Source organism: Myotis myotis, unplaced genomic scaffold, assembly GCF_014108235.1.
Source record: "Myotis myotis isolate mMyoMyo1 unplaced genomic scaffold, mMyoMyo1.p scaffold_m19_p_15, whole genome shotgun sequence".
Taxonomy (NCBI): domain Eukaryota; kingdom Metazoa; phylum Chordata; class Mammalia; order Chiroptera; family Vespertilionidae; genus Myotis; species Myotis myotis.
The window spans coordinates 18,784,945-18,800,376 of NW_023416319.1; the positions used below are offsets into that span (position 1 = coordinate 18,784,945).

The 15,432-nt window shown below is 46.5% G+C and overlaps 1 protein-coding gene across 2 annotated transcripts in view; it reads right to left on the reverse strand.

Annotated features, from left to right (window-relative positions):
• CNNM1 (cyclin and CBS domain divalent metal cation transport mediator 1) overlaps nt 1–14,590 on the reverse strand; it is a 52,036-nt gene extending 37,446 nt beyond the window's left edge. For both annotated transcript variants that reach the window (XM_036336389.1, XM_036336388.1), the window contains exon 1: nt 12,782–14,590. In XM_036336389.1, the coding sequence (XP_036192282.1) occupies nt 12,782–14,345 (1,564 nt within the window). In that variant the 5' untranslated portion in view covers nt 14,346–14,590. The remainder of the gene's footprint in view (nt 1–12,781) is intronic.
• Nucleotides 14,591–15,432: the final 842 nt, after the last annotated feature.

The following is a 15,432-nucleotide window of genomic DNA, read 5'->3' on the forward strand; positions in this document are numbered from 1 at the left end:
AATGGGGGTGAGAGAGAACAAGCCAGATAAAATCTATTGCGCAGTGCTAAGAGGAAAAGCAAAGCAGGGAAGGGGGATGAGGGAGTGTGGGAGTGAGCTAGTAGGTGTTACAATTTTAGGTAGGGGAGGCTGGGGATGAACTCCCTGAGAAGGTGCTATTTGAATAAAGATCTGAAGGCGGTGAGGTAGGGAGCCCTGTGGATATCTGGGGGATATCTTGGCAGTAGAACAAAATGCAAAGGCTGTGAGAGTTGGAATTGTAACTGATGTGCTTAAGGAATGGCAACCGGGTGATTGCAGAGCGTGGGAGAAGACAGCATGTAAGGGGTGGGGTATGTGCAGCTATGATCAGCCCTGAACGGGCTTTGTAAGGACGCTGGCTCTCACTCTGAGTGAAATAAAGCCATTATAGAGTTTCGTGCCTTTTTAAGTTTATTTGTTTTTTGGGAAAATTGGTGACATGATCTGACTTATGTTTTAAAAGGATCACTCTAACAATTATGTTAAGAATGGACACAAAGTGGGCAAAGGTGAAGCAGAGAGACCTCATGGGAAACTCTGGCACACATCCAAGTGAGAGATGGTGGCGGCTTGGACTGGGATGGCGGCAGTGAGGTGGTGAGATGTAGACAGATTCTCTGCATATGCTGAAAGCAGAGCCAATGTGAGGGACTGACTGTGGGGAAAGAAAGAGAACTTTGGGCCTGAACAACTGCAAGAATGGAACTGCAATTTACAGAGTTTGGGAATATTGTGTGAGAAGTAGGTCTGGCAAAGAGAGCAGCGCTCAGTTTTGGGCAGGCTTAAGGCTGAGATGCCTTTTAGATCTCCAAGTGGAGACATCACGTAGCAGCTGGACATACAAGTCTCAAGTTGGCAATATCTTTGGTAGAATGCACAAAATAACCAAGGGAGTGAGACTAGACAAAGAGATCCTCTTTTGAGTCCTGGAGAATTCCAACATTTAGAGGTCACAGAAATGCAACGTTAATGCAACAGATATTTGAGCATCTGATATAGAGAGGCCCTGCTCCAAGTGCTGGGGACATGTCTTTGAACATGATGTAGGAGGAACTAACAAAGCAGACTGAGAAGGAGCATCCACAAGGTAATGAAGTCTCAGATTTTTACCCTGTTCCAATTGTAAGTTTATGTAGTCCTTAATTTCAGCTTCCTCGCTGCATCTTGGCGGACTGTTCTGATATCCTAAGCAGTCCTCCTTTTTGTTTTTTTCCAGCTCTAGTCCATCCTGGTCATTTATGAGGTTATTCCCCATCTCAGTAACATCTTCCAGTTACCAGGGAGGATCATTCCTGAAGTCTTCTTGTTGCCATTAAAGGCCTCTGTGGTTTTTGGTATATATCTTGCTTTCTTTTCCTCCACTCTATTAAAATGTACTGTGCTCATTTGCCATTAAAAAAATAACTGGTTTGAGGATACTTAGCTAATAAATGGTAGAGCCAATATCTGAATTCAGGGAATTAAATAGGACCCATCCTAGCTGGGGTTTGTGGAAAACTTTAAGACATCCTAACCAAAAATGGAAACTTTAACCCCAGGCCTCTCAGACTCAGAACTGGTCTTAGAGGCTGCCCCTGAGGCCAGTTTGTCTCTCTCCAGCTTCAACTAACCATAACCAGGACCCCCTGCTTAAAAATCACCACGATGACCCCAGAATCTGGTTAAGCTTTGGCTCATGGAGACAGTCTCAGGCCATAAACCAACCTCAGAATGAGAAAGATACATTGAAAGGTAAATAGGGCTGGTCTTAGTTGCCCACAGAGTACTTAATTCTGGGACAGCCGAGGGGTGTGGTCGACCTAGGCTGGTCCCTGCGAGAAGAGGGAGACGTGGCTCTACGTGAAGTAAGCCAGACAAAACCCCCTTGAAGGTTCTAATTTACGTGAAGACCACCTACAGCTTCTCCAGTGATCTCCATACTGTTTCTGAGCTAACCCAGCTGACCTGAGAGCACAGGTTAACATTCACCCCATTTTCCAGTGTTTGCCATAGTGGTGATTGCCAGTGTTCACTGGGTGCATATATTCATCATATCTTTGCAAAATGGGGATTGTTATTACTGATCTGTGAACAAGAAAACTGAGACTCAGAAAAATAAAGTGACTTGCCCCAGGCCCAGAGTTATTAAGTAGCAAAACCAGGAAACACACCCAAGTCTGTCTTGACTCCACAGCCTTGCTCTTCCCAACACACCTTACAGACTCCACATTTCAGGCCAAATCTCAGGTTTCCTATCTTGGATGTATTTAAAAGCAATGACACTTATTTTGTAAAGGCCCTGAGCCTGGAGGAAAGTACTATACAGACCTATTGCCCAGCACCTCACTAGTGAATTAGCGAGGGAGGAGGAGGGCTTTGAACGGGGAAAGGGGAAGGAGTCACAGTCCCACCTCTCCACCATACTTTTGCCTTCTGGTCCAACCCTTCCAGGGTTTTGCCTGGCATTTCATCTTAGTGGATTGCTTTGAAGGCTTCCATTGATCGGATGTGTGTGTGTGTGTGTGTGTGTGTGTGTGTGTGTGTGTGTGTGTGTGTGTGTGTTTTATTTGCCTGGGATGCCTGCGGAAGGGCAGAGTGATGGGTGAAGAAACCTAATGCTAACTGAAGGCAGGATAAAAGAAATGTAAGGATATTGCCAGAACTCAATTTTGGTTCCTGGTCCCTATCCAAAGTAAACAGCTCTCGTTTTTGTTTATTCTATACAGTGACTTTTACATGGGCTGGATCAGCACTGGCTACACAAAATGTCTAACTAGATACTATTCATGTAACTAGACCAGTGAGGTAAGAAGCACATGGTGGAGTGTCCTGAGGGCTCTACAGGCATTATCTTTAGCCTTTGCAGTAAACTTACAATGTAGTACCTTTATTCTCATTTTAAGAAGAAGGAAGATAAGCCTCATTCGAAGTGGTACAGGAATCTGCCCCAGTCATACAGCTAGTAAAAGGAGGAGCTGGGATCTGAGCCCAGGTGTCTACAACTCTCTGTCTGTGGCTCCACGGTCGGGGGCGGCAAGTCACAGATGTGGCTTCTGGTTCTGCCTCAGTCACTAACACTGAGCAGGACACTTGTGTCTCCAGATCCCAGGTGCCTCATATACAAAAAAGGGATAAATTCTACTGACTTCACATGCATGGTTAGCAAATGAGCTACTGTTTTGGAAAGATCTTTGCCAGTGTAAAGGCTTTGCAACTCAAGAGCTTATCATTGCAATTTTTATTATTTTTTTCAGTGCTTCAGTTTTCTCCACCTTAAAATCAAAGGATGGGACCAGATGTTCCCCTAGGTGCCTTTTCTGGCTCTATAATTCAATCTATATATATAAAAGCCTAAGTGACCGTTATGACCAAACGACCGGAATGACTGAAACAACCAGAACAACTGGTCGCTATGATGCGCACTGACCACCAGGGGGTACATGCTCAACACAGGATCTGCCCCCTGGTGGTCAGTGCACTCCCATAGCCAACCTCCCCAGCTGGCCAGCCTCCCATGGTTCCTTCCCCCAGCTGGCAGGCCCTGATTGCCTGATCCGGGTTGGGCCCCGGGCTGGGCCCTGGGCTGGGCTGGGGAACTGGGGGTGGGTGAAGGCAGACGCAGCCCCTTTCCCAGGGGGACGAGGGCCAGTTCCCTCTATGGGGCCAGCGGCCAACCTCCTGCACCCTGTCCCTCCCCCCAGCTGGCAGGCCCCAATCAGTGCCCTCCTGCCACGGTGGTGGCGCAGTGTTGAGGGAAGGAGGAGGGGGAGAGGTGCTCAACGGTGGCATTGGCTGTTCCTTCCACGCCCAGCCTGGTAACCGTCGCCTCTTCTCCCGACCCCACCGAGGGCCGGCTCCCTCCTGGGGCTGGTGGCCAACCTCCCACAGTCCCTCCCTCCCCTACCCCCGTCCCTCCTTCTGGCCACAGGCCCCGGTCTGTCTGACCCCAGTCAGCCCTGATTGCCAGCCAGACCTACGGACCCCACCCGTGCACGAATTTCATGCACAGGGCCTCTAGTACTTTAATAAGTTGAAAAAGTCCTGGACTGCAAAAACAGTTTGGCTTTTTAGAGGATACTTCTCTGTGATGATATATGATATGTCAGAATTTTAACAGTGCCAATAATTACAGCTTCTGTGTTTACAAAGGTCTGTGAAGCCCTAATGTTTATATTTTAATATTGAAGAATTCCACTGGAATCAGATGAGAAAAAGCTACCTTAACACATGCCGGTATTTAAAAAAATATATACAATCAAATAAAATCATTTTCTATCAAATCAGAAAGAGAAAGACAAAAACGTTACCCTACCAGCATACAGCAACCACCTTGATTTGGAAAAACAAAAGTCCCTTTCTCTAGTTACTAGTTTAAAAATAAGGAGTGAGAGAGGCTGTCCTGTGTAGTAATTATCCTGCTCCAATTCATTGGAAATAGAGTAATCAACCCATTTATCACAAAAAAATTTCTTAAGCCACTGAAAGGCAATTATAAAAAAGCCAACTGTGTCACCCAGAGCACCATGGTAACCAGCATCACTGGCGCATGAAAAAATAGTTGTTAGTCACTAGAAACTAAGCCGATTGGCAGTTTGGCTTGCTAAGCAACACTATAAAAATAGCAGTGTAACGACCCATTATCTGGAGGTCTGACTTTGCACGGCTTTGACTCTGGTCCCAGAAGGAACTATCCCAGGTTTGTATACCAACTCTGTACCCCAACTCCTAGTCAAAGCCTAATTAATCATTTATTCAACAAATATTTATTCAAGTGTATTGTATACCAGGCACACGATTGCCAACATGTGTATTTACTTGGTTTCTCAGTTAAATAGAGTTCTCAAATAGGCTCAGAAAGAGTGGTTTTGTGCTGAGTGGGGCAGGGATTTGCTTGAGGCCAGCTCGAAGAGATAGCCAGCAGCAGAAAAAAAAAAAGTAGACAGAGAACTGCTTTATAATACTGCACAAAATTACTACATTCTCATGACCATGCTCCTGTGTCATCAAGGAAAGATTAAGTTACATTTAGGATCCTTTGTTCCGAAAGGCAGAAATGGGTATAAAACCTTTTAGAAATATCACCACCAAAAATGGTGAAGAGATACATTTTCAGCATTTGGAGGAAACAAATGATGTTTGACAAATCCCTCATTCTACCTAGTCCCCCATTTTACTGCAAGAAAAGCAGCATAGGATCATTGCTTTGCCAGCACTCAAATGTAGCCTTGGCTCCCTCCCTGCCTTTATTTTTCTAGCTCAAGCTCCTGCCTCAGCTGGAATGCCCCTTTCCATTAAAACTGCTTACCAAAGTCCCTCTCTTTCCACTTCCCAGGTCCTCCCAGGGACTTATTTCTCCCTTCTCCCGCAGATGTTGTCTGGATGCCCTTGCCTGTCCTCCACGGTGCTTTGTATTTCCATCAGGGCCCTTCCTCCTTTCATGCTCCTGGGGGACAGGGCCTTTTCCATACTTGTATCCACATCCATCTCCCAGAGCCCTGGTAGCCCGGCACTCAGCGATTCTTACTGCATTCAATTGCTCAGACAATGTTGGCAGTCACTAGAGGTCCAGGGAGAGTTGTTTGGAGAAGGTGGCGTTTTTCCTCATGGATGTTAAATGTCCCAGGAACCTCGCATGGCACCCAGACTGGCCCTTGCTCCTCAAGCCTTGGCATGTCTGCTCCCTTCCCCTGACCTCTTCTTCCAGCACGCTCATCACCATCCTGGAGGACTCAGCTCAAATAGCACTCGAGGAGCGGGAGTCTATCCTTACCCACAGAACCAGGGCCCCTATTATATGCTCTCATAGATCCCTATGCTTTTTCTTCAAATCACTTGTCACTGTTTGTAATTATTTATTGGCTATTGTATATATCCCTACTCAACTGTAAGCACCAGGAGGTCAGGAGGCTTGACATAGAATAATGTCATATGAAAAAAGAAGGGAAAAAGGAAAAAAGGAAGGAAGAAGGAAAGGAAGGAAGAAATGAATTGAGAAAAATCTCAATCTGGAAAGGAACAGACAGCAGAAAATAAAGAGAACTGAGAGTTGTTATTGAAGGTCCAGGGGTCCCAAATGTGGGTCCAGAGGTAAACCAGTTTAAGAGAATTCGTATTAGGAGAATCCACAGACCACCTCCTGTGAGACATCCAAATGCTTTCAGGGAGCTAGAAAGATAACCAAATGTATTTGGCTGTTAAAAAATGGAATTGAGGTGAGGTACTATATTCTTCAAATAAAAGAGGACTCACAAAGGATGATAAAAAAGAGGAAATTGAATTGAACTGCAGCCTGTGGGATTTATATTAGATAAAAAGAAAGCCTGACAATAAAGGCTATTATACCCTGGAAAAGATAACTAGATCTAAAAAAAACGAGTGAATTAGATTTTCTCTCAGGTTTTTCAATGCCTCTTCCAGCTTAGATTCTACTGTTACCTGGTATTTCTTTTGTCAGGCTGAGAAAAAAATTATTGTGGAACAATATTATAATAATCATAATGAAAATTTTTAAAGAAATATATTATGCCTTGTATAATTAATTACTTTTACTTTTGCTAATGTCCGTTCTTTCTTCTTCCCTGTACATGATGGGCTAGACTTTGTTTACTGTTTGCTCTAACTATTGTTTAGAAGGTTAGCATCTCATCCTAAATATTACTAATTATTATTTAGCAACGTTTAACATATTTTAAAGCACATTACATCTAATTATACCAGTGAAATATAACTTTGAGTGAAAGTAACTTCTATGAAAGACACAAAATGCAGCACTAATGTTCTGGCAGCTTTTTAAAGAATTAAACAATGGGATGGATACTCTTCCTGATAAAATAGCTCATGTAAGAATTTGGAGTCATAAGCAAAAACTGACTTTTCAACCAGATTTCTTCTCAATGAAAATGTTACTGAGCACTTACTGTCTGTTTGGATCTCTCTCTCTCTCTCTCTCTCTCTCTCCCTCCCTCCCTCCCTCCCTCTCTCAAATCAACACATAAAAATTTTAAAAATAAATAACATACAATTTGACTTTGTCCTGCTGCATAGTCCCACATGATGGGGCTGGGATAATTAATTCATTTACTAGAGCTCTGTAGATCCCTTCCATTATATTAAAGTCCTTCAATCATTCATCCAACAAACATGTATTGAAAACTTACTATGTGTCATATCCACTGTTAGGGTGCTACAGCTACAAAGACTCTTTGCTCTCCAGCTGCTCATTATATGTGTTGGTAGCACAAATAATTAAATACGGACAATAGAGCCTGTTCGTTCAATACCAGCAATATGGGGTTTATAGGAGAAGCTTCACAGAGGAGGTGGCCGGTGTGCTGAGTGTTAGAAGAGGAACTGGAGTAGGGGTCAGTCAGGCAATGCATATTCCTGACAAAGAGTACAGCTTGAGTAAAGGGGCAAAGGCAAGCAATAGCACAGTATGGCCACAAGTTTAATGGTGCTGGAGCATACAGCTGAGGCAGGGAGTGGTGAGTGATGAGGCCAGAGGGGTGAGCAGGGAGCAGCTGATGAGGGCACAGCTTGGACTGCATACTGCAGGGTGGTGGGGTGGGGGGGCAGGGGGTGGAGTTTAAAGCAGGGGATGACATCACCAGAGATTATTTTGGTTGCACTGGAGAGGATACATTTGAGGCAGACAAAAACTGGAAGAAGCAAAACCTCTTAGGAGGCATTTGCACAAATGAGTAGTAGATTTATGTTTATATTGAATAATCATAGCTAACATTTATTATACGAAAGTTACTAAATAAGCACTATAATGCAATATTGTCTTACTATTTCAAACACGCCTATGAATAAATACTATTATTACCCTAATTTTACAGCTAACAAAAGAGACAAACTGTTAAGAAACTTGTCTAAGGTTAGGATGCAACCTGGGCAGTTTAGCACCAAAGCTTATGCTCCTAATCACTACCTCACTTATTTAATGTCTGTCTCTTGCATTAGAATGAAAACTCCATGCAGACCGGAACCATATTGCTGGCGTTTTCTACTGTGCCTACACAACATGTACATGGTAACTATGTGTTGAATAAAATCCATGAATAACCCAAGTGAAAGAAACAGTGGACTAAATTATGTACACATATAAGAAATAATTTGGGTGAAATATTGGCAAACTTTTTGCAGACTTTGGTGATTGCTATGGACTAAATGTCCATAAATTCATACATTGCTCCTCCTCAAATTCACACCTTGAAATCCTAAGACCCCAGTGCGGCCTTTAAGGAACTGAATAAGTTAAAGGAGATCATAAGGGGGAGCCCTAATCCAACAGTAAGGTGTCCTTATAAGAAGAGGAGGAGAAACCAGAGTGTGTTTTCTGTTCTTTTCTCTCTCTCTTTCCCTCCCTCGGTCTCTCTCCCTCTCTCTGTCTGAGCATGCACTCAGGAAAGGTCATGTGAGGACTAGTGAGAAGGTGGCCCTCTGTAAACAGGAAGAGGCTTTTATCAGAAAACAAATCAGCTTGAACCTTGATCTTGGACTTCTAGCCTACAGAACTGTGAAAAAATAAATTTCTGTTGTTTGAGCCACCCAGTGTATGATGATTTGTTATGGAAGCTGGAGCAGACAAGACAGTGATTAGTAGGATGAAGGTGGGTGGTGAAGAGGTTTGTAAGCCTGGAAGACTAGAGGGACAGTGGTGCCAGTAATTGAGGTAAAGAACCCAGCAAGAGAAAGAGGAAAGATTGGTTATGGTTAATGGAACAAACAACACTAATTTTTCTGAACTCAGGGTTTACCTCACTCAAACACAGCAATATAGAAGTCAGCTATTTAAAATCACTTATTCAATAAATGTGTATTCATCCCCTAGCCATGGTGACTGCCGTGCTTATCCTGGGAATACAAAGTAAATAAGAGTCATTTTCTGACCTCAAGGAACTCACAGTCCACTGAGGAGAAATATTGTTCCCTTTTGTATAGCTAGCATGCTAGCTGGAAAGACCATTTTCCCCTTCTCCATTTTCTAAAGACCTGGGATCATCAGAACTATAGAGGTAAAATCCCATATGAATAAGAAAGAGTCATCTGAGGGGGGTACGGGAGGCTGGGGCGGGGGAGGTCAATGCGGGGGAGGAAAAGGAGACATATGTACTACTATTTGTAATACCTTAAACAATAAAAAAAGAGTCATCTGAACTGGATTTGCATATGAGCCTCGGAGTATAAAAGCTGAGTGATGATCATAGGCAGTTTTAGGGTTCTCAGTTACAACTGCAGAGTTGTTTTAAGATCACAGAAGAAAAGGTAGGTAGAAATGTTTTGTCAAATGCAATATGCATGTTAATAATAATAATTATTATAAAAGCTACATTTCTCACCTGCAGAAACTAGAGGTGAATCAGCCATAGGCAACAAGTCAGAGCTAAAAAGGCTGCTTTGAACCCTGTGGGGGCAGGAGTTCTGGGATGGTAGTGGGACATAGAATAGGCTGTGGGCCCTATAGACCTAGTTCAAATCACAGTCCAGTCAGTTATCAGCTATGGGAAATTGAACAAGTCATATAATTAACCTGAGCTTTAGTTTCTTCATCTGCAAAATGGAGTTATTAATACCAACCCTGGAGGGTTGTTCTGAGTATGTAAAGGGCTTGGCATGGTGCCTGGCAGAGTTGTCGCTCAATTAATGGTAACTGTTGCTCCTATTAAAATATTATCGCTTTCCTCTCCTATCTCCTAAGGGGTTTGTGTAGGTAGTGAAGTAACTTGAGATGCCAAGAAGTGAGGGAAATGGAAGGGTTTTTACGACTGACTTAAAAAGTTACTTTTAAAAGTTAAAAAAAAGAGTAGTCCAACTCGGCTTTCCTCTCCTAACCTATGGTGCAAACATAACTCTTGTAGAAATTAGCACTGTATTCTATAGCTTGGAGCCACAGAACACCCACCTTGATAATTATTCCTTGTATTTAGTCTATCCTAAGTAAATCTATCAATCACCATTAATAAGGGTTCTCCAAAGGCAATGCTTCTCAAACTTTAATGTACACATGAGTCAGCTGAGGGCTTGTTAAAATGCAGACTTTTATGCTGTGGATTTAGAGTGGGGCATGTAATTCTGACTTTCCAGAAGCTCCCAGGCAAGGTCCATGCTGCTGGTTCATGGGCCACACTTTGAGGAAAGAGCAAGGCTCTGAAGGCACGCGGACATATCTTCCTTGGCGCGGAGTTCACTGTAATGGCCTGCTTCTCTTTTGTGATCTACCTAATTTGCAAACTAACTGCTAGAACACTAACAAGCCCTTTTCAGACCAGATGTAGAAATCCCGCAACAGGACTCATTTCAGATCAATAGCGACTTTTTTGAGTAGCCTACTCTGTGCAAGGCACTGCGCAAGGTGCCAGGGATATGCAGGTTAGTAAGACACAATTCCTGCTTCTGAAGACTGTCCTCATTCTAACACTGCATGCCACTGTAGACTAACTTTCTGAGGGCAGTCTTACTGCCTCCCCTATTGCTTAACACTACGTAGATACTCAATAAATACTAAGTAAATGAGTCAATAAGTTCACAGGAGTTTCATTAAAAATGTCTTCTCGAAGCACATGACAATGGGACACTCTTAAACTGCACTCTATCCTAAGTATCACATGTAAGAAGTGGCTAAGTTAAACTGAGGCTGATAGGCTGAGTACTAATACAATCTGCCTGGTATCCTTATAAAAAGAGGAGATTAGAACACAGAGGGAGACTCCAGGGATAAGAACACAGTGAGAAGGTGGCCATCTGCAAGCCAAGCAGAGAGGCCTCAGAGGAAACCAAGCCTTGATCTTAGGTTACCAGCATCCAGAATTGTGAGAAAATAAATTTCTGTTAAGCCCCCCAATGTGCGGTATTTTGTTATGACATCCTCAACAAACTTATACAGATTTTCACAGCTTTTATGCCCAGATCCAGACTCCCTTTTGTAGGGCACACAAAGTGGAAGAATAATTCTGAGTGGATGGATGAACCCCAGAGTGCAGTGGGAATGAATTATGGAAAAACTGGGGGGAGACAGACAGAAGAAGGTGAGACAGTAGCCTAAATTGGGCTAAAACAGCTGCTATACATACATACACACACACACACACACACACACACACACACACACTTCCTCCCTTCTCATGATACCAACACAAGTAAACAGCTTTTTGACTTCTTTTCCCCTTGGTAGCAGAAGGAAGACCCCAGGTACCTCTCTATGCAAAGAGCTAGAGAGTACCTGTGATGATAAGGCAATGAAACTGAATTTTTGACAAACAAATTAAATCACATACAGTCAAATGAGATTCCTGCTAGTCACAGGGAAGCTACATTTGAAACCTGATTCTAAAGTCAGGGAATTATTATTTTTATTTAGCTTAGTTTGTAATAAACATGCCAACTCATATGTATAGATGAGTGCCTCCTTCAAAATAGTCATTTTAGAATCTAGAACAGTGGTTCTCAACCTTCTGGCCCTTTAAATACAGTTCCTCATGTTGTGACCCAACCATAACATTATTTATGAAGTTGCTACTTCATAACTGTAATGTTGCTACTTTTATGAATCGTAATGTAAATATCTGATATGCAGGCTGGTCTTAGACGACCCCTGTGAAAGGGTCGTTCGACCGCCAAAGGGGTCGCGACCCACAGGTTGAGAACCACTGATCTAGAAGGTTCTACCTTTTTCTAACTATGTCACTGTTCTCAAATCATTTCTGGAATTGTTTTCAGGGTCTGTGAGATAATCTCCTGAATGTTCTCAGTGGTGACTCTTGAAGGTGGATTTGATTTTGAAAAACAAGCAAGGGTCCTTCTGGGTCAACTCTAGCTAACTAGGGAGAGCAGCAAAACTGTGGAATGCCAAGACGACTGACACCAAAGTACCCAGGCTGATGTTTCTTGGGTGAATTGTACTCAACCCCAAAAGGCAGTTACCAAAGACCAACTCCAGACATGCAGTGAACATGTTATAAGCATGACATCAAGGAGTGGGGGTGACTGCTCTGAAGTAAACATACAAGTTTTCTTTTCATGTCGTTATGCAAGTTTTCTAGTGGTTCCCTTTACCAGAATATTTCCTCAGGTCCAGATATATCCTACCTCATGGGACCACAGTTCCAAGAAGTACAAGGACCTCATTGCCCTACTCAATTTTTAATTCCAACGTGGGTACTTGATATGCGGAGTGAATAGCTGATGGAAAATTCAATAGGGGGGAAGAATGTCTAAGGTGTTTGGGGTTTACTCTATGTGATTCAAAGGCTACAACTAGGACCCAGAGAGCAGCTTAGGAGAAATAAATTGCTACTCCAATGCAAGACACTGTCAGCAGCGGAGCTGTCCAGCAGTGGATTGAGTTTGCCTTGGAAATAGTGAGCTTCCAGCCCTGGGAGGAGTTTAAAACAAAGGCTGCTTGCTATGGGAACTGGTAAAGGTTCCTCCAGGAATGAGTGGGAAGCTATAAGCAATGACCTCCAAGGACTATTTCCAAAGTCCATCCTGCACAATACCTGGCAAGTGATAGGCCCTGAAAAAATACTGGAATGAGATGAAAGAGAAATATGGGGCATCTTGTGAGCCAAGCCAAGGAGAAGAGACTTGGAGCTCAGTCATCTGCAAGGAAGGTAGGGAGAAGTGAAATGAGAAGGGCCCGTGCGTCATGAGGTGGGGTCTCTCTTGAGCTTTTGGAACCGCGGAAGAAGTGCTCTGGGTGCCTGAAGCCTCATGTTTATGAAAGGGTAGTACTTCTGAAGGTGGTAGGAGTTGAGAAAGGAGATAGACCACTGCTCACCCTTCTTAAACTCCTCCAGCACTGTGTCCAGCCGAGTATCATTGAAGACGCAGTGCAGGGGCCGGTTGTAGAAGCGGGTGACGGTGAGGAGTGGGGTGCAGTCATCGGGGTCCACGAAGGCCAAGTCCTTGACAAACAGAATGTCCACAATGTTGTGCCGCTGATCGCCCTCGTACACGGGGATGCGAGTGTAGCCGCTGCGCAGGATCTCGGACACCGTGGAAAAGTCCAGCACGGCGTCGGAGCGCAGCATGAAGCAATCGCCCAGCGGGGTCAGCACCTCCTCCACCACTTTGGTGCGCAGCTCCAGGGCGCCCTGAATGATGTTGAGCTCCTCTTTCACCAGGTCGTTGTAGGGGTCCGCGGCCCGCAGCGTCTCCAGCAGCTTTTCCCTCGTGTAGAAAGTGCTGATCTCCTGGCGCAGCGCCCAGTCCAGCAGGCGGCCCAGCGGGTAACACACCGGGAAAGCGGCCGCCATCAGGAGCCGGGTCAGGCACACGCTGTGCGAGGCGATGGCCAGCCCGTGCCGCGAACACACAGAATAGGGGCAGATCTCCGCGCCCAGGAACACGGCGCCGGTGCACACCAGCGCCGGCAGCCACGGGAAGTGAATCCCCGCCTCGCCGTAGTCTTCCCCCGGATCCCCGACGCCCGGCGGCAGCGAGGTGTACAGCCAGCCGGCCAGGACCGCGTTGGCTCCGGCTTGGCCCAGGAGCAGCGTGCAGAGCAGATGGGTCCCCCGGCCGCGCACCGCCTGCACGCGGCGCGCCTGCTCCTGCTCGGTGGCCGAGCCGCTGTTCCGCAACACCCGTAACTCCACGGGGTCCAGCGAGAGCAGGCTGAGGCGCAGACCGCTGAACAGGGCAGACAGGGCGAGCAGCAGGAGCGCCCCGAGCGCCCGCAGCCACGCGGGGGTCAGCAGGCCCTCGCCCGGGCCGTACAGCCGCGGGCGGACGCGCAGCAGGAAGCCGCCGGCGGCGCCGTGGTGGTGCCAGGCGCGTCCGTCCCAGGCGCACAGCGAGAAGAGTTTCCCGCCACCGCCCGCGCCGCCCCTCTCCGCCTCACCCTTGCGCAGCTCTCGCACTCGCACCTGGACAAGCGCCGATCCGGCCACGCCGCCGGGGCGCAGGGGCCCCAGGACCTCCACGTCCGACGCCCAGTCGCTCTGCTCGCGGCAGCGCTGCGGCCCCGGCGGACGCGTGGGGACAGCGCTGGGCGCCAAGCCGCTCCCGCCCGGCGGCTCCTCGATAAACACGAGCCGTGGAGCCAAGTCGCCCGTGCCGTTCTCCCCCGAGGAAAGGGTGGGGACGGGCACCAGCGCCGCGGGGGCTGCGGGCCCGGGCTGGAAATAGACACGCAGGAGGAAGCTGGTGCCTTCTGCCGCGCGGAGGGTGCCCCCCTCCAGGGACACGCGGCCTCCAGCGGTGTCCTCGGGCCTTAGGCCCAGCAGCCAGGCGGCGGCGGCCGGGGGCCGAGGGGACAGGGAGAAGAAGAGCAGGAGCACGGCGCCCCGGCTGCAGCAGTCTCGGAGTCTGACACCCACTGCAGCTGCCGCTGCCGCCATCCTGCACCCGGCGCGGCTGCACGTGATACTGCAGAAAGAAGAGCGAGAGCCTGAGGGAGGAGGAGCCAGCGCCTGGAACCGGTCCCAGGCAGGTCACCACGTGCACGCTCCCTGCGCGCGTGGGCTGGAGGCGGTGGGGGTTCGGACCCTGTCTGGGCAGGATGTCCCAGCAGGAGGCTGGACATGGCCACGCATCACTGCACGGTGCATAACCCTGACGCACTCTGGTATATCTGAACTGCAGCCTAGGGAAAGCTTGGCTGCGAGCAGGGCCTCCTGCTGAAGCAGCAGGCAGCACCTTAGCGAACTCCTACCCGGCAGTAATTCCCCCGGCCCCTCTTCTTCCCCATTGGCCAGGGAAATTTCCCCTCGTGTTGCTTCTCCTCCTGCTAGCATTCCCCCTTCTGGTAAAAATATATTCTGGAGGCAAGTCTTGAATCTGTAAAACATTATGTTTGGTCTCAACTCCAGCTGATCTTTCATGTTTAAAATTTTCTAAATCACTTACATTCAATTCTTTCTTAAGACTGGAATGTCCATCAGTGAGAAACTGTTGAAATAAGTCATGATACTACTGTGTGATGGAATACTATGCAGCAGGAAAAAAGAATAACATGGATCCTTGTGATTGTGATATGGAAAAGTCTCCAAAGTAAGAGTTAGTTGGAAAATGGCAAGGTGCAGAACGACGTGTGTAATATGCTACTGTTTGTGTTAAAAGTATTTGTGTATAAACTTATATGTACACATAAACATATATATTAGATTTAATATACAGAGGGTATTAAAGAAATTTGTAATGTTCGCCTCTGGGGAGTGGGGAACAGGACTAGAGTCTGGAAGGTTGGTTGAGAGATACTTAAAGTGCACACACACACAGCAAGTTGCAAAGATAAAGCAGAGATTCCAAGTACCCTTTACCCAGTTTCCCCCAATGGTTATATCTTAACTATAGCATAACTAGAGGCCCAGTGCATGAATTCGTGCATGGGTGGGGTCCAGTGGCTTGCCCCATGGGGGCCCATAGGGCCAGGCTGGCAGAGAGCCGGGGAGGGGAAGTGGGCGGTTGGCCAGCCAGCCCTGCCCC